The 17,616-nt window shown below is 40.6% G+C and overlaps 3 protein-coding genes across 9 annotated transcripts; all 3 read right to left on the reverse strand.

Annotated features, from left to right (window-relative positions):
• Window positions 1-65: 65 nt before the first annotated feature.
• On the reverse strand, window positions 66-4,418 carry LOC138197321 (neurogranin-like). Of its 4 annotated transcripts, none has more exons than XR_011178196.1 (4): window positions 4,210-4,409; window positions 2,494-2,649; window positions 897-989; window positions 66-727 (listed from the first exon to the last, which is right to left on the reverse strand). XR_011178196.1 is itself a non-coding variant. In XM_069148067.1 (4 exons), the coding sequence occupies exons 1-3, from the start codon at window positions 4,222-4,224 to the stop codon at window positions 934-936; spliced, it is 273 nt and encodes a 90-aa protein (XP_069004168.1). In that variant the 5' UTR covers window positions 4,225-4,418; the 3' UTR covers window positions 66-727; window positions 897-933. The 4 variants fall into 4 exon arrangements, 3 of the variants coding, with proteins under 3 accessions (XP_069004168.1, XP_069004167.1, XP_069004169.1); XM_069148067.1 differs by having other exon boundaries at window positions 2,448-2,649; window positions 4,210-4,418; XM_069148066.1 differs by having other exon boundaries at window positions 66-989; window positions 2,448-2,649; window positions 4,210-4,416.
• Window positions 4,419-5,805: 1,387 nt separating this feature from the next.
• On the reverse strand, window positions 5,806-10,058 carry LOC138197319 (uro-adherence factor A-like). Its single transcript, XM_069148060.1, has 5 exons — window positions 10,013-10,058; window positions 9,602-9,790; window positions 9,426-9,505; window positions 8,624-8,667; window positions 5,806-7,999 (listed from the first exon to the last, which is right to left on the reverse strand). The coding sequence occupies exons 2-5, from the start codon at window positions 9,753-9,755 to the stop codon at window positions 6,244-6,246; spliced, it is 2,034 nt and encodes a 677-aa protein (XP_069004161.1). The 5' UTR covers window positions 9,756-9,790; window positions 10,013-10,058; the 3' UTR covers window positions 5,806-6,243.
• A 134-nt stretch (window positions 10,059-10,192) lies between these two features.
• LOC138197320 (uncharacterized) lies at window positions 10,193-13,120 on the reverse strand. Of its 4 annotated transcripts, XM_069148065.1 has the most exons (10): window positions 13,040-13,120; window positions 12,571-12,876; window positions 12,391-12,444; window positions 12,246-12,281; window positions 12,003-12,119; window positions 11,877-11,901; window positions 11,723-11,763; window positions 11,573-11,623; window positions 11,351-11,463; window positions 10,193-10,492 (listed from the first exon to the last, which is right to left on the reverse strand). In XM_069148065.1, the coding sequence occupies exons 1-10, from the start codon at window positions 13,086-13,088 to the stop codon at window positions 10,367-10,369; spliced, it is 918 nt and encodes a 305-aa protein (XP_069004166.1). In that variant the 5' UTR covers window positions 13,089-13,120; the 3' UTR covers window positions 10,193-10,366. The 4 variants fall into 4 exon arrangements, with proteins under 4 accessions (XP_069004166.1, XP_069004165.1, XP_069004164.1 ...); XM_069148064.1 differs by having other exon boundaries at window positions 11,573-11,763; window positions 12,246-12,260; XM_069148063.1 differs by having other exon boundaries at window positions 11,573-11,763; window positions 11,883-11,901.
• Between the last annotated feature and the right edge of the window lie 4,496 nt (window positions 13,121-17,616).

Here is a 17,616-nt window from a genome sequence, read left to right on the forward strand (position 1 = left end):
CGTAAAGAATACTATTTGAAACAAACACATCCTCGAATTAATGAAGTGTAAAACAGACATTTCACTGTATATTTAAGCTGGATTTATTATTATAATGCCATGACTCTACACCAAAGTTCAGCAAGGTACTATTCAGTTAGTTTTAAAGCATGAAGGCTCTGCAAAACCATGACAATGTAATTCTACACACCTGATTTAACATGTCAAACAAGTAAAGACCCATCAACACAAAAACAAAGCATATTGAACCAATGTCTAATAAAGTAAAGCTGTATCAGATGCATCTGAGAAAAATGTGTAATTACTGCATGCCTACTGTTCTGGAAGATCAGATTTATAGAAAATGCTTGAAAATGTGAAAAGAAAACTTATTTATCATGTGTTCAAAAAGACAATAATGAATAAATACTACATACATAGCTACTCTCTTTTGACGTTTTAATTGTTTCGTAAGCAAGTCCAATAAATAAATAATAGTCAAAGGTACAAGCACATCAGGAAACAACGCAAAATAACAAATAATTTAAGCCACTAATGCACACAAGATTTATACACAGACAGTATGAACTGATCCAAAATCCCAAATAAGCCCTGTTTAGCATTTAGAGGACATTCATTTTCACATTCACAGATCGTCATCTAAAAACTAGCACACTACCAGAAGTTTCACAAGTACATGCAGTGAGTTGCAAATTCTGGGTCAAAGACATCCGTACTGATGAGGCTGCTGAAGAAGCAGAGAAGGAGTGTTAAAGTTCACAAAATTCACATAACACACCCTCAAAACTGTTCATTTTCTACTGCTAATTTTGTTTTGAAAAAGAAAATGACTCCTGGGTTAAAAAGGTGTGCCTGAAAGCCAGCCCAGCCAGCTTACGCCAGCCATCTCTCACTACCTTGCTTCCCCTCTTCAACCAGGTCAGGACAGTGGCGTCACTGCTCTGGCACAGATGTGTCGTCTCTCTCTACTGCCCCCGATCTTCCTGTCTCTAAAAACAGAAATAGGCAAGGCACAGTTAGGCTCTGCACAATATGGAAAGAACCGTTTCTGTATCCATTTCTGCAGTCAAGGTTAAAGGCTCTGATGCCGAGTTGCAAACTACAAAGTTATCTGTGGGCGGATCTATTTTAAGGAAGGTCGTGCTTTCTGTGCATATTCTTTGGATACTTAGTCGATATACTAATTAGAGTTGACCATGTTTTGAGTACGGTGCAATGCTGAGAATTTTATTCCTTGTGATGACTGATATAACTGATGAGCCCTTCTGTTGTGAAAAGGGGGTCTCCTCCAATGGGAGGTGCTCAGGATGCTCGGTTCCAGTCCGACAGGTCCATTAATTCTGCTCGGCACTTTGAAGCATATACTGTACCTAATGCACCTGGAGCTAAAAATACATCTCCTACATAAGGATGCAAGGCAACCGGCAACTGGGTTAGCTGGAATCTTTGATGAAGATTCCTTGTGTCAAACAAATCCCCAAAGAAAATACTGCTTTGTCTTTGAAGAAGAGGAAAAGGTGACATTACCCAGGCCGGAAATCTAAAGCGTCATCTTCTCACAGACTCTCTCTTGTCTACATTTATGGTGGTGTGGGTTAAAAGAAACTTGATTTCAGAGAATATCTGACGTAAATGTGGAGTTATGAGTCTTATTTTGTTTTGCTGTCATTAGCAGAAATGTCGGGTTTTGGTTTGTGCTGTCAAACAAGCGTAAAAACAAATCTAAAGGCAACCTTTGCTTGTGTGGAAATAGTAGAAATACCCACAGTCCTATGAAATAAAAATTGCTGAACTCGTGTAGACACTGGGATGATGTAACTTGATATTTTCCAAGTAAAATAAACTCTGATGAACTTCTTTTGTCTCGAACAATTTAACTGCACATCTAGAAGCTAGATTGACACAACCCCCTTTCACAGAGAGAAAAAAAATAATTGAAAGATTCAATCATCTGTTGCTGGAGACCCTATGGGGTAATCCCGTACTCAGTTATGTATTGTGTTAATCACACTTTGTTAAGTCATAAGGGGCTCTAATAGGTGTATTTAATTATGTATGGCATTTAAATGGATCCTTTAGTGTGTAAAATGAAATCAGTTTGTGTTCCTGAGCCATGCTCAAACGGCTGGCTCTGAGAACGCTCCACCGAACGACATGCAGGGCACCCTTTAAACATCAGACTATAATAACGTATTTATTGGCATTATGCCGACCATCTGCGTACTTAGGGTATACAAAACATTCAATCGCTTTAACTTAAAGAGTAAAGAGACTCTATTTACGGTCAGATAAGTAACTTCTGCTCTCCATCACTTACCTGAGGTCATCTAGTGTAGTTACACCTCCTGATGGGAGCCTCTCTTACCATACGTATAGTCACTAGCCATAATGCCTCCTTTAACGGCATTATGGGACTTAGCCTTAACCCTTGGTTCTACACCACTGACCTGAGTCCCCCTGGCTGCCGTTGAGCACATCCCCAGTGCTGCTCACCTCCTCCCCTTCCGCTTTGTCCTCCGGCTTCATCTTCTTACGAGTCATGTGGCCACGGAAGCCAGCCTGGATCTTGGCAGCAGCCCGGTTAGCCTCCGGGTCATCCAGAGGGATGTCCATGATGTCCTCCTCCTCCTGGGGCCGGCTGCACTCCTCCTGTTGGGAGTTTCATAGAGTAATAGTGTATCACAGTAGTAGAGCAGATTTAATGATTATGTGAGGATGTTTTCTTTGTGAAACACAAAAGGGAAAATGTCACCCTGAACAGATTTGCAACACCGTGTATTGTAGAGTTAACTGTATATGCTTTGTAATTTTTTTTTCTTTACAGTGAGCGATTTGTGCTTGCCGGGTATAGCCCATCCCTTTTACATGACTTCAATGGGTCTCTCAGGGGGTCAATACCCTACTTTCCTCTCCCTTTCTCCGCCTGTCACGCGTAAAGCCCTGCTGGTTTGAGTCAGTCTATTTTGTGGTGAATTACCGGTGCCTGCTGTGTTGTTTTTTACCCTGGAAAAGGTTGGGAAAAGCCAAACAACTTTACATTTAGCAGACATATTCATTATTCATCACACAGAAATGAAGTGGGAAAACAAGGAAACAGAGTTGGTGCAAAAGATACATATTTGACAATCTACTTGTGGATGAGTATTTTAATTTCAACTGATGGTTAAAAAGACTTCGGGTTTTAAAGTCCTTTTTTTAAAGAAAAAAAAAAACTAAACTTCTTGCCGTGCGACATTGGGCCAAAAAAGGATGACCCGGCGAAAATGTTGCTGCAGTCAACACCGGCCACTCATCCAGCCACCGCAAGTACAGAATCCACCGACCCACAGGAAACACGGGGTGGGTGGCGGAGAATTTCTGGCTTGTCACAAAACTGTCAGTGGAAAAGTGCCAAGGCTGTCGATGAGTTATGTAAACACACATTCAAATTGTGTGGCGAACACATATCAGCTGCACCCCGTGCTTTGCTTGTGGTAACAGACTGACATTTCCCACAAAGGCAGCCCACAGAACGATCCCACTGTCATCCCACTGCCATGGTGAAGCAGCGCATCATGTCTCCAGTGAAACCCCTCCAGTGTAGGAGTGTGACCACCCACTTGTTCAGCCAGCATTCATTAGCCTCTCTGTCTGACTGCTCACTGAGCAGCCAGATTTCAGCTCTTTCGCAGCAGCACAGATGCAGGACTGCTGCACTTGATTTTTCTGCCAACACACCTTGTCAAGTGTTTAATTGTATTCACTGGCTCAGGGGTCCTTAGACTTAATCTGACATCGACTGAATTGAAATATTCCGATGTAAATCTCATGTAATATGATCCACTCATGATGAAAATAGCAATTTTTAAATTTTTTTTTTTTTTTTTAATATTCTGCCTTTATGTGGTCACTTCTCTGAGGAAATAAAATCATCATTTGCGAACCATAAATACACAATGGATAACATATATTGCTCCCTAGTTAAAGGGGAAAAAAAACAAAAAAATAACAACACACACAACAGTACGCTGTTTGAGGACAGCCAAACACTAGTACCTACCATTAGTAACCAACACACACACACACACACACACACACACACACACACACACACACACACACACACACACACACACACACACACACACACACACACACACACACTACCCAAATAACTGTACATGCAAAATAAATCTGTCAAAAAAAAGTTAGTGTGAATCATCTACTTACATTGTGACAGTCCATGTCTGACTCTCAGAGATGACTTCAGTCTTCAGGTGAGGTGACCTGATAGGACTTGTGTGCCTCAATTGGTATGTGCACGAAGCAAAGCTCTCTTTAAATGAGTCTCCGGTATAATACAGATGCCTCACTGGCTCTTGCTAACAATCACTGTATGTTCAGTAACACCTTCTCACGCACAGTGAGTGAGAGAGGGAGACATACAGTGAGAGAGAGAGAGGACGCCAGAAAGAGGGAGGGAGGGAAAGAGGGAGGGAGGGGAAAGAGAGACCTCCTACAAACATAACAGCATGTGTTTCATCTTTTCAGGCTCATTAAGGTTGCTGACCTACTGCGTTCATTTTACTGCACCTTTAGCAGACCTCAACATTCATAAAGTACAACCTAAAGGCTTAAATAAAGTAGCGGAAATAGGCAGAGTATGACTTTCTATTTCAGCGATTTCAGGTGTGACACTTTTTTTCCTGAGTGAAAGTCATGCAGCCTGGACATAAAGTAGGAAAACACAAAGCGACTACCACGTGCTCTGAGCATCACAAACATTCACAAGTCGCAGGGTTACAATAATAAACTCCACAAATACAAACAAAACGACCAACATAGAAATACTACGTAACAGCCAGCTGGTCACAAGACAATAATTGCTGACTTTCAAACTCTACTAATAGTGTGAAAATAAAACTGTGTGAGCATCTTGGACTATTTTACACTGGGAGGTTTTTTTTTTTAAATTTTTTTTATACATTTATTAGAGGCAGAGTGAGCTAACAGCCCTCTCCATCCCTCTGATCCCAGCTGGTACGGCCGCCCACACTCCTCTGTCAGCCTCAGAGACAAGACGGAGTGAGGGAGAAACAGAAAACATCCATCTATCTGAGTTATATCTCTGACATTAACGCACTCCCGCTGGTTTGCACAGCGTTCAAACAATATGTTAAGTTACGCGCATGCCTAATCTCACTGAGCTGACTTGCTTTATCAATCAATTCACTCTGTTAAATTGTAGGAATTAGAACCACTGTGTAATTAAATCTACTGTAATGAATCATCATATAGTTGGTCTTCTCATATTAGCCCGATCATTAGTGTAGCCAACACATTATTTATGCCCCCAAGAGAATATAAGTTGAGGAATGTTATCGAGGACACTTGTAAATAGCGTTAAAGGCATACAAGTAAAAAACAAAAAATACAAGGCATCTGAGATGCTGCTGCTCGGTCCCTGTTAGAATAGACCGCCTGTACACTGTACAGCTTTTAGGTAGCTTTGTTCCAGCTGAAATAAATTCGACCACAAAGGAAGTACAACACACACACACACACACACACAAAGTGCTATTTTGCTGGTCAATCAGTCAGTTAGAGACTGCGATTAAATGTAGATTAGTAATACAGAGGGTGCCTAGCAACTATCAACATCACCATCTCCTATTAATTCCATGACGACACTGAGAGAGAGAGAGAGCAGGACGGTGAGGGGTTACCATAGTAACATTCTCAGTATTCCTTCCTACACTCCCTCCCTGTTGTGTTTGGAGCCCTGTTCGTCCAGACAAATCAGACAGGGCTAACTGTGACAGCAGTAAAAATGTTAGAGCCCAAATTCGCGAGACAAATTGTTTAGTTGGTCTTTTATGATGATAGATTGCCGAATCAAGTTTCAACCTGTGGAGGCTGTGCTCACTCCCTAGAGGAGGGTTGATGTTGTGCCAACAAAGCCCCTGCTTTACAGTATTTATAAGCATCGACACAGAAAAGGCCTCAAACAGCATCTTGCACACGCCCATAAAAGATTAAAAACCGACATCATGCTCACATTTGAGACTGAAGCTTCTGTATATTTCAGTTAAGATGATTTTCAATGACATTGGAACATACGTCATCCAGAAAAAAACAAAACTATTTTTATTCATCTACCCCTAGAGAGTCCACGGGAGGAAAAATAAATTGTGCTACTGTTGATCTGGCTCGCCCTTGAAGGTTTTATTTATTTAGGCTACCTGAGACAGGATTGGAGGCGGGCTATGTGGTGTCCTTCTCAGACTCGAGCGGCCTTTTCTCTCCCTGGTGGTCAGCAGACGCCCAATCTGCACCGTGAGTGAGGCTGCTGTTCGGCTCTTCATGCACTGCATCGCTTTTCTCTTGCGCTTCAGAATCAGTCATTCCTTCTGTAAGTTCCTCTTCTTTCTTTGATGTGACCTCTTTTTCTTCTGCTGTATCCTCTGGCTGTGACTCCGCAACTGTTCTCTGACTCTCTTCATTCTCCTCTTGTGGATCTTGCACACTTTCCTCCAAGATTTCACTCTCTATTGCAGCCATTGATTTATTTGACTGGGTTCCTTGTGATGAATTATTTTCTGCCCCATCATTATTCATTTCTTGATCCTCCATCTCACTGGAACCTTCTTCTTTTTGTAATCCAACCGCGTCTGTCATTTCATCTTCTTTAATATCAGGGTCATTTGACTGCGCCTCTTTTTCAGATTCCTTATACTGGTGAATTGTGACCTCATTTATCTTCTCATTATCTTCATCTTCTGGATCGGTTTCATGCTCTTGGTTCTCTTTTTCTACCTCAGTAGTGGGCTGATCTGATGAGCTGATGTTTTTAACTTCGGTTTCCCTCTCATCATCATCATCATAGTCGTTTAAAGAGGAGACAACTGTGTTCACCTTCTCTTGCATTATATCAAATGTCTCATGCTGACTTTCCATTTCCTCCCCATCATAATTAACTTCCTCTTCAACTCCCTTGATTTCAGGTTTATCATGATCTTGTGTATCAGATATATTTGTGTCTGTTGCACTTGCAATAATCTCATTGAACTCTTCATTTTGTTGCATTTGTAATTTCTCAGTCTGTAAGACCTCGATTGAACATTCCTCTGACTGTTTCCCCCCAACTTCAGTAATCTGTTGAGCCTCTGGGACATCTTCAAAGTTAATCTCAACCAAAGAATCCTTCTTTGTATCATCCAGACCATCCTCAATATGAGCTAAACTGTCATGAGTTTCCCCAGAAGAAGCTTCAGTCTCCGTTCCTTCCTCCTCCTTTGTTTTTTCTGCCTCAATGTCTGCTTCTTGTAGATTCCCCTCAAGGATTTCAGCTTGAGACAGAGACGATTCTAAAACACTTTCCACAGGCTCCTCAACAAGTTGTATATTGTCTTTAATAGTGGCCCTTTCCATTGCTGTCTCTGTTCCTACAAGCTCTGTAGCACACACATCCACATCAGCAAGGCCAGAATACGGAGGGATCGCCACTGGTTGTGCAACTTCAATATTTTCCTCTCCTTCTGAGTTTACTATCTCCTTATCTACAACCGCCGTTCGGTGTTCATCACCTCGTTCATCTTCTGATGCTCCTAACTCCTGAGCACGAACATCTAAATTTGAAATCCCACTGGATAACAACAAGTCAGTGGCCTCTGACTCAGACTGTGATGTATTTTGATCTGGAGCAGAGCTGCTATCTGTTTTATTAGCTGTCCTGTCAACTTGATCAAGTGTAGTTATTGTTGAGTCTCTCTCCTCCTCTGTGCTACTCGGTTCATCTGACTTTATATCTGCAACAAGGAGCTTGTTGACTGATTCCCCTTCTGAAAGTCCCGTTTCCCCTGAAATAGTGAGTTTCTCTGAAACGGCGTGCTTTTCTTCCTTGTCCGTGCTTTCGGATAAATCAGCCTCTTCGGAGACATTAGGCTGTGTGGTGGAAAGATTGGAGACTTCTGCTGAAAGACTTGATTCTTCTTCAGTTTGGGAATCATGTGACTTTTCTCTAAAAAGTATAAAATAACATGAAGCAGTTGATGTTAGTAATGTTCAGTACAACAAGGAGACATTGAGTGATAATAGTGATTAAAGAGATGTTTTTTGTTTTGTTTTGTTTTTTAAACAATACCATATCATGATGCTTCTGTAACACTTATCTGTCTTTCTGCCACTGGTTCTTGTTGATTAGTTATGTTCTTCCTTCTCAGCCTACACTGCAGACCGAACAGTACTTTGAGTTCTGTACTACCTCTGGGTCTGTATTCCACAATATATTTTGGCTTGAGAGGTTTTTTTACATGAACCTCTCTGAAAGGTTGAACCACGATACTACACCATACTGCTAAATTAGTATGCACCAATGCATTTTATTATAAAATTACTGAAACTACAACTTCCATGAGACGGGGACAATGGCTTTTTGTCCAAACCTTTATCAAATGTGATTACAATGATGAATGCAGATATGTATGCTTTTTACCTAATCAGGATACAAATTATGACCATGTGTATAGAAAACCTTCCACCAAATGACTCCAGAGAACCTTATATTCTGCATTTTAATCAACATTTGTCTCTATCCTCTCCCTCTCCTGTTGATCTTCCTGGCTGCACATAACGCAAGACTCACTTGGAAATGGCCACCTCTGTTGTAGTTTCTCCTTTAGGACTACTCTGAAAAACAAAAAAAACAAAACAAATGTCTCGTTAAATAGAGAGTAACTAATGAACAGAAACAAAATGTACATGTGCTTGAAGTTAAAAAAAAAGAAAAAAAAAGAAGAGTGCCAGCACTACTCTTCATAGTAATCATCAGCAAATGATTAAGTATTACATTCTGAATTTCGATTATCAATAAAAAAAAAAAAATATTAGCGGATATTGCTGATGCACAGCATTAATTAATTTAATCAGGGGGGACAACCAATCAACTATTTAAGAAACAAGTCTGGTCAAAACCTTTTTAATATAGCCTACAGTCTATTGTCAAAACCCAATGTAGCTGGACCTTGTATGAAAGGCTGGAGGGCATTTAATTTGTAACGTAAACAGGAAGTGGCGGCGTCAGGTAACTTCAGCCGAAATGTGGACAGCTTGGTATTGGTGGCATCAACTCAGGTGTTTCTGCTCACGCTAACTTGACACGAGCATGGGGCCCTAAAGTTAACCCGTGTCATTGTTTTGACTCCCACGTGACTGTCGGGTTGACGAAACTCCGCCCAGACTTGCCGCCGACGGACTTAAGCAGGTCGGCACGGTGAACGTCACGCGGTGCCTCCTGGGTAATGCAGTTTATGTAGGACAAGTGATTTGGAGAAGTGGGTACTGGCAGCTGTTGAGGAACCGGCGAGTACTTTTATGCATAAGTCTACGGTACTGGCCCAACTTCGAGCACCCCCACGGTGTACTCCTACCGCGGGCTGGTTTCGTACCTCTGTAGTCCTGAATGCGTTGTTGTTGTAGAATCTGTCTTGTAGTTTAGCAGCCCACTCAGCGGGGTCGACGCCACTCGCTGCCACGAAAGAAGAGGGGGGGGGAAACTAAACATTTTACAATCACTGAATGACACGTCTCTTCGATGTCATCGCATGTTAAAAGCTACACTTACCTTCTCTCTGATTAAGAAGTACGTTGAAATAGCGTGCCGCGTATTTAGGGATGTCTTCCGGCTGGTCTCGGAGGACTTCGCGAGCCAGCCCCTCGAGGATGGCGCCAAATCCTCGTGGGACCCGCAGGTGAGTGTTGGAGAAAGGCACTGACATTGTGTTTGATTGTCTTCTGTGACAGCTAGCTCTGACTGCGAGAAGTAGAAGTTTAAGAGCTTTCTTATTTCCTCGTATGTATAAGTTGGGAGAAGCCTTTTTTTTTTTTTCTTTTTCCCTTCTTCTTTTTTTTTTTTTAACCTAATAATACTACTTTAACGTTTGTAGTTAAATATGGCTGCCTCACCACTTAAACTGCTTACATGTATATTCAATGACATTTACAAAATACAAAAGTAATTTGTTACACCTGTTACCTGAAAATACTTGCGCTTCGTATCCACCTTCCACTACTTGGTAATGTTAGGCTTTGGGTAGTCACGGGAGACCACCGCATCGTGTTGATATCCGTTTCTCGGCAACGGTTCTAACTACGGACACCCAGAAGGATCAAAAGTCCCCAAAAAAATCACAAGAAATAACAGCTTTATTTGTAAAAAAACAAAATGTTATTATTAGACGTAGCACATGCAAACAAAACAATGAAATAAGTAGCCTACATATGAAAAAGTTACATTTACAAAAAAAAGAAAAAAAGACAGCGTGTCAAGGCATATAAAGAAACCAGACGAGTTTGTCTTCTCTCTCTGCTCCAGCTGCTGCGACCTCAGTCAGGCATATGTGATGACTGCGTATTCAGAGTTGGTGCTCATCTTGCGGCTGACTTCTCTGGGTACATGCAGTCTGTCTGCTGAACGTGAGGCTTGCAGGTGGGACCTTGATTCATCGCCCCAACACTGGAGGGGAAGCAGAGAAAAATTAATGCAGCATGTTATGAGTAGCAAGACAGGCTCAAGACATGTGGACCTTCAATAATGCTCTTAGATAATTTGTTAGTAAAATATTGTTTTGTATAATGTCATGTATTTTAAAGTGATAGCAGCATATTTAGGTTAAGAAACCATTTATTTCCCTCAGGTTTACTGAGGTTTGCACGTACACTGTGCAATCTGCAAATATGCAAACGACGTTAAAGTCAATAAATTCTTTAGAAAATATTCCCATTAATTTTCTAGTTTATTGGGTAGATGTGGCAAACTAAACTAACAAACTCTAATCGAATACCTCTTTAATGTGGGCAAAATGTATTGCAGTCTACCCTAAATACATAAAATAAATAACTGTTTATTTGTGCAATTCCACACTTGTGGAAGCTTACATAGTGTATAAACAAGAAAGATACTTCATTTATATTTTTATGATCTTTTGATCATATGATCTTTTTATGATCTTTTGATCATAAAAATGTAAGGAGACATCTAAAAGTATTGTTCAGCAACCCCATAGGGACTTAAGTTCTCTCTAATACATAACGTATCTTTGATTTAAACTAAAGCCTTGATCTGGCTGTGGAGCAGAGCTGTGTAACTGTTCATCCACTGAAGCTAGATAGCTAGATAGTCACTGTGCCTCCTTGTGCATCGGCAGCTGTAAGCTATAAGTCATCATCAAAACATTGTAATTGTCTGTACCATTATATGATCTAGCTACAGACAATTGCCCAAAGAAGAGGGGGAGGATTAGTTGTCCTGTGAAATTGGGTTTCAGTAAGATACAAGTGACAAACGTGTTGACTACAAAGTCTTGTCTCTCACCTCGTGTTGATCTCCTGCAGCCAAGTAGCTGACCTGAGTGAGCTCTGGTGTACTGATACCCCGGACAGTGATCATTATATCAGCGTATGGAACTTCAGTATCACTCTCATTATCTGGGTCAAAGAAATGACGCAAGTTATCATTAATTGACAGTCTCTATATTTTAGACAGTGATGCTGGGTCACTGGAAAGTGCAGTGCTATTGCTGAGAGATCATATTACCTGGTGGAGGAAGCCTCAAAGTCACTCTTTCACTTTGTGTTGACAGTGTCCCTGGGGGATACAGCATGACAGATATGACAATGGGTAGACATGGCAGGATTGCATTTGGAAGATTTGAGGCTTTTACTTTTGATATTTGAAACCTTTTACCCTTCATTGGTGAGAGGAGAGCGTGTGGTGGTTGTGGAGAGCTGTATCGGTAATGGATAAAGAAATTGACCAATGACAAATTCTGCAAAACGTAGCTTATAAAGAGTGATTGAACACAGATTTAACCAAAGAGTAGTTATTTTATTGTACTCACCCTGACCTGGAAACAACAGGCTGCCCTAGAATGTGTGGCATTAAAAGTACAATGTAATAGATCTTATTCAGTAATTGTAAGATTTTACAGCAAATGTTTGTTCATAGTGTGACATTTTGTAATCACCTTTACCATTCCAGCTCTGCCTGTTCCAGTTCACACACAGGTAAACAGCCAATGTTGCAAGAACCATGGCCACAACAACAGTGACTGCTGCCAAAACCTTGATTCCAGTCAATTCTCCTGTTAACAAGGAAACAGGAACTCTGATTTTAGTAGACAGAAAGGGGAACTTTTACTTCTCAATCACACACACAGATGTAAATAATTATTGCCACAATATTTATTTGTTTCAAAGTGTCATCTCACCTCCACTTAAATCTTCTGGATTAGTAGGAAGAGAAACTGAGAAATGTAGATCGTAGTACATTAAATACAATTAATGCACAAAAATAATGTATCATTACAACTGTGGACTATTTTGTATTGGACGGTTTCAGTCACAGCTCCTCACCATTTTTAGTTTCAGTCTTTGGGTCAAGTGTCGAGTTTGGGGCACTTCTTTGAGCTGAGAAAAAAACAAAAAAACAACAACATTGGAAGAATTACATTAGTTTACTTCTGGCTTTCTTAAAGAATTGCTAAAGACTATATATAAACCTATATTTCTTTGCACATGACACCGTTTATCTACCTTGAAGCTGAAGTAAAACGATACGCTCTGTTTTTTGTGGAAGTCCAGGGTCTTCTTTGTCTTCTGTGTAGCAAGTGTAGTTCTTTTTGAGATCTTCAGTGGACACATTTGACAGAAAAAGAGACACTGTGCAAAAGCTGCTTTTGCTAACTGTCCCATGACAACCAGAGTTGTCTGATGCTTTACTCCAACAGCCACGAACAAATCCACTCGAACAATTATAGGTACAGTTTAATGTAAACGGGTTCCCCAGTTCTACAGTCAAGAAATCCCTGGGTGTCTTCATATTTACACAGCTCACAAAACCTGCAAAGAGAGGAAATCTTATCTACTTTACAGAAAAGACATTATTTTACCTCAAACACAAAGCATGAGTTTTCTAGATGAGTGCATTATCAAATATGAATTCATGTATTTAACACCTTACTGCTATAGTCCAGAGCAATGGCAAACAGCATATTTACTTTACCTTGTGTCACCCAAAAGAAGAGGAATGTGAAATGGACTGAGATCATCATTGCTGCTCCCTGTTATTCTGACTTCTTCCTGCTTCAAAACAATTTAATATCTTGTGCTCTTGTAGTACTGTATGTTGATGCTTGCACCTGCAAACACACATGGAAAAACCCACATAGTGTATATGTTCTAACCCATGGGTGAGGGTGCAGGAAGTGGTAAGCCGAAGGTTCTGAGCTCTGTAAATGTAATTCACAACTTTCCATCTATTGCAACTGACTTCCTGCAAAGTAAATTTCAGTTGCAAATGTAAAAGGGGAAATGCTTATTTGGAACAGAAGGATATAACAATGACTTGAACATTATTTCAATAAAGATCATTTTTATGCATGCATCAATACTGCGATGCATGCATTCGGCACGAGGCTTGAAAAAGGCTGCAGTGCACGATAATGCAATCTGCAGATTCACCCCCTGCAGCTCACTCTCGGCTCCAAAAGAGGATGTGCTTCGCATTCATTTTACACTGTAATTAAATAACTTTTTTTGAATTTCTCCACTTTTGAAGACTTTTGCGAAAAGACATTTGGTGTTAGCATTGTAGCTTCATGTAATCAATCCTGTAATTAATCAGATTTCTTATATTTCTCCTCTTTAAAACCTCTTAATGACTTGCATAGGCAACATAAATAATTGAAGTGATCTCCACTAACAGACATTATCTAGGTTAGCTTTGGCACAGGCTCATGTATTATGAAAGTAGCAGATATAGTTACAGAACATCGTTGCGCACCATTGTCAGTGAGAGCAATCACCTGGGGATCACATTTCGTGCTCGTTTCACTTTCAGTGGCTGAGGGCCTCTCACTTTCTTCCCTTTAAACAATCATTCATGTAGGCTCACACCAAAGAGTCTTTAATGCGAAAGAAAACAAAAAAGAAGCTTAAATATTACTTACTTACTTGTGTACTTGATTAGAGATTCGGTAATAATGTGTGCATGGAAAGTAATGCATCTGCTTGGCTTTACAGCTTTATGGATTTTTCTGCTGCTGACACAATCTGGAGTCATTTCAGGTGAGAACAACCACTGTAGAGTTTAAATGGTTTCTTTTTGTTTGTTTTAATGGAAGATTTAATAAACTGGACTAATTTAAGAGGAAACCAAACCATAAACATTGATTTATGACAGACTTCTGCATTTCTGACATTAATTTGAATATGCTAGAAGAATCTGAATGGAGCGCAGACCTCCCCCTCCGTGAAGAGGCAGACCTTGATCAGTGTCCAGAAGGAAAATACTTCTCCCGCCACCTTTGTTTCGGGTGTCCCTCCGGTCATTTGTAAGTCATCAACTATAGGAAATTTTCAATCTGTGTTCTTTTACTTTGTGCACCAACAAAATGCATAAATGAGATGGTAGTATAAAGGGAGACCCCCAATGCTTAACCCTGTTATATTTCTTTGAAAAAATAAAATTAACAAAATGTGTTTGCTCTCTAGTAAGACACTTAACTGTAATATAGATAATAATGTAATGTATTTCTGTTATATAGTTGCCCCGGCAATGTATCTGCACCTAATAGATGTCCAGCAGGAACATTCAACCTCTACACAGGGAAAAGCAGCATCAGCGACTGCAAGGTAGGAGGATAAAAGAAAAAACACATCATACCCAGACTTTTCTGTGTCATGCCCTTCTTTGAAAGTCAAAGAAATTGCACATTTCACAAGATATTCTTTAAGCAATGAATCAGATTCACGACAAACCTTTTGGCTTGTCACTGCAGGAAAATCACAAGTAAACATAATAACACCAATGAGGAGTCTTTGGCAGAAGTTATTACAGAACAATTCAAGAATGATTCATTACATTGCAGTTTTTGTCATTATGTGTACGTTCATTATTCATTCTTTTATGTCGCAGCCTTGTTTTCCAGGTTTGATCAGTTCAGAGGATAGAGTGGACTGTAGGCTGTGTCCTGCAGGCTTCTCGTGTGATCCTGCCAATGGGACGCTCTCTCTATGCCCCCCAGGGCAACAATCTCCTGAAGGGGTCCTACAGTGTCTGACCTGCCCAGTAGATTCTGTCTGCACCTCTGGCTTCCCTTATAAGGTCAATGATAGCATCTCAGGTCCTCCAGAAATGGGCTTTGTTTGAGAGAAAAAAAAAAAAAAAAAAAAAAAAAATCCATGTTTGTCATTATAAATGGTTGTTAAAATGTGCCTTAATAATTGAATATATGAAAACCAAATTGTTTTTTTCTTTACACAGTGTGGGCCTGGCAAGGAGCCCAGCATAGACCACACTGTGTGTAATGACTGTCTCCCGGGCTTCTATTCCACTCTGTGTACTATCCAGTGTCTGCAGTGTCCAGCAGGTAGAGCAGTTATAAAAGACCATGAACATATCTTATTCTCATCCCACACCATATATGTGTCGATTTGAAATAAATCTGTTATTTGCATATAAAAAGGTTCCCGCAAAGATTAAAAATGTCTCCTCTACCTGCGACAGGAAGTTACTGTCCAGATAGTGGGATGTCACAGCCGCTCCTCTGTCCTCCTGATTGGTCCTCCACACCTGGACAGACTTATTGCCGTAGCTGTAATGATACGTCCTTACTGTGTGTGGGAGCTGTGGCTCACCGCTGGAGTCTACCAGTCCACAGATCCAGTCAACCAATCGCCTGTCGACCAGGAACATACAAAGACGCAAGGGAAGAGTTTGCTTGTATGGTCTGTCCAGTAGGTTAGTATTTAGCCCTGCATATTGTGATTTATAATACAGTTTCCTTTCATCTGTCAAGAAACCTACTATGTAATTTGTACATGTTTTTCTTCGCCCCAGGTCATTACTGCGTTGGAGGTATAGCTGTACCCTGTCCTGCAGGGACTTACGGCTCTAAAGAAGGTCTGCAGAGACTGAGAGACTGCACAATCTGTCCTGCAGGTAAAAGGCTAATGGAGGCAAACCTTCTGTATGGTAAAACAGTTTCATGTCCAAATCTATATGTGCAGAAAATAATCATATCACGTTACCCATAAACTTAAAGTTTCTCAAGCCCTAATAAACCAATTGCATTTAGCTTCTCATTTCCACAGCTTAAACATTCATGATAGCCTGTAAATAATGTTCTTGTCTATAAATAATTTTCTCTAGGGTTTTACTGTCTGGAAGGTAGCTCACAGAGACCCACCTCCCAGCTCCTGTGCCCACAGGGCTATTACTGTGAAGAGGGCACTGCCACCCCTCATGGGTCACCTTGCCCTACTGGCACAGCGGGGGAACAACTGGGTCAGACAAGTAGGGCAGGCTGCAAGAGATGTAGAGAAGGACGCTTCTGTCCCACAGGTAAGTCTTGACTCTGATAGACTGACTTCATCGGAGCAACAACAAATACTGAAATATAATAAAAAATGTGTCCCAAAAAGTAACTACATCCATACTTTTTAAAGGGTAAAATGTTACTGCAAAATGTACTATGCTCCATTTTGTGTGCGTGTGTGTGTGCGGCAGGCTCATCAGGTCCTGGCTTGCCCTGTGCTCGGGGTAGGTACTGCCCTGCCGGCATCTTGGAGGAGGTGATATGTCCTTCAGGTACCTTCACCCCTCATCAAGGGGCAATAAGTGAGTTTATATGCTTTATTATTAGTGTTTTATACTCACCAGTTAGTAAGTCTTCTATCACATTGATTTTCCAGCACTTAACATGAGGCCCTGTTTGACATTTATATGTATGTTCAGTTAAGTCATTCAGCTCCACAGTCTCGCAAAGCTTACCAAAACTAATGTGATGCTACAGCAATCTGTCATGGCAAAACTAAGGGATTATATATAATATAAGTGTTGTTTAGTTCCCATGATGAACTGGGATATATGTATGAGAAACTGCAGCAGATGGATTGCCAAGAGGGTAAAAATAAGGCCTCTAATTTACCATACATTTTTTTTTTTTTTTTTTTTTTTTTTTTTTAAATCGACAGTCAAGGCAAGCTGGAGCAATGAGTCCACTGTAAAAATTAAAAAAATAAAAATAAAAAAAAGGACAACTGTGAAGAAAAACCTTACAATGTGCTACAAGAGCAGAGTAATAAAGTACTGATCAATTTAACGGAATCTAACAGACATCCTAATAAGGTAGATTTACAAACTGCTCTAACCCTGTATTCATTATAGCATGACACCATCTATTCCTTTCAGGTGTGAAGGACTGTCTCAAATGCCCTGCTGGTTACTACTGTCCCAAGGGGACAAGTGACCCATTACCCTGTCCGCCAGGCTCCTTCAACCCCTTGGAGGGTCAGGATGAGTTAGCTGATTGCAGAGAGTGCTATGCGGGAAAGGCCTGCACTCAGGTAGCCCTGAGAGCCCCTGATGTGGACTGCATGCACGGGTACGAAACCTCTTCAGATTAGAGAAGAAGAAAATATTTTCTGACAGGCAGGCTTCAGTGATACTATAGATCTGATATGAATAAGTGCTGAAGCTTTTTTTTATGCTGTCAGTAACTCTTTGTAATCTTGTCTGTTGCATCTAAACCTGCGTAGACATCTGATTGATTTGTCTGAATCTCGATAGATTTGTGT

The sequence above is a fragment of the Embiotoca jacksoni genome, unplaced genomic scaffold (genome assembly GCF_022577435.1).
Source record: "Embiotoca jacksoni isolate LCO1_2020_lvr unplaced genomic scaffold, fEmbJac1.0.p SCAF_14, whole genome shotgun sequence".
In the NCBI taxonomy this organism is placed as follows: domain Eukaryota; kingdom Metazoa; phylum Chordata; class Actinopteri; family Embiotocidae; genus Embiotoca; species Embiotoca jacksoni.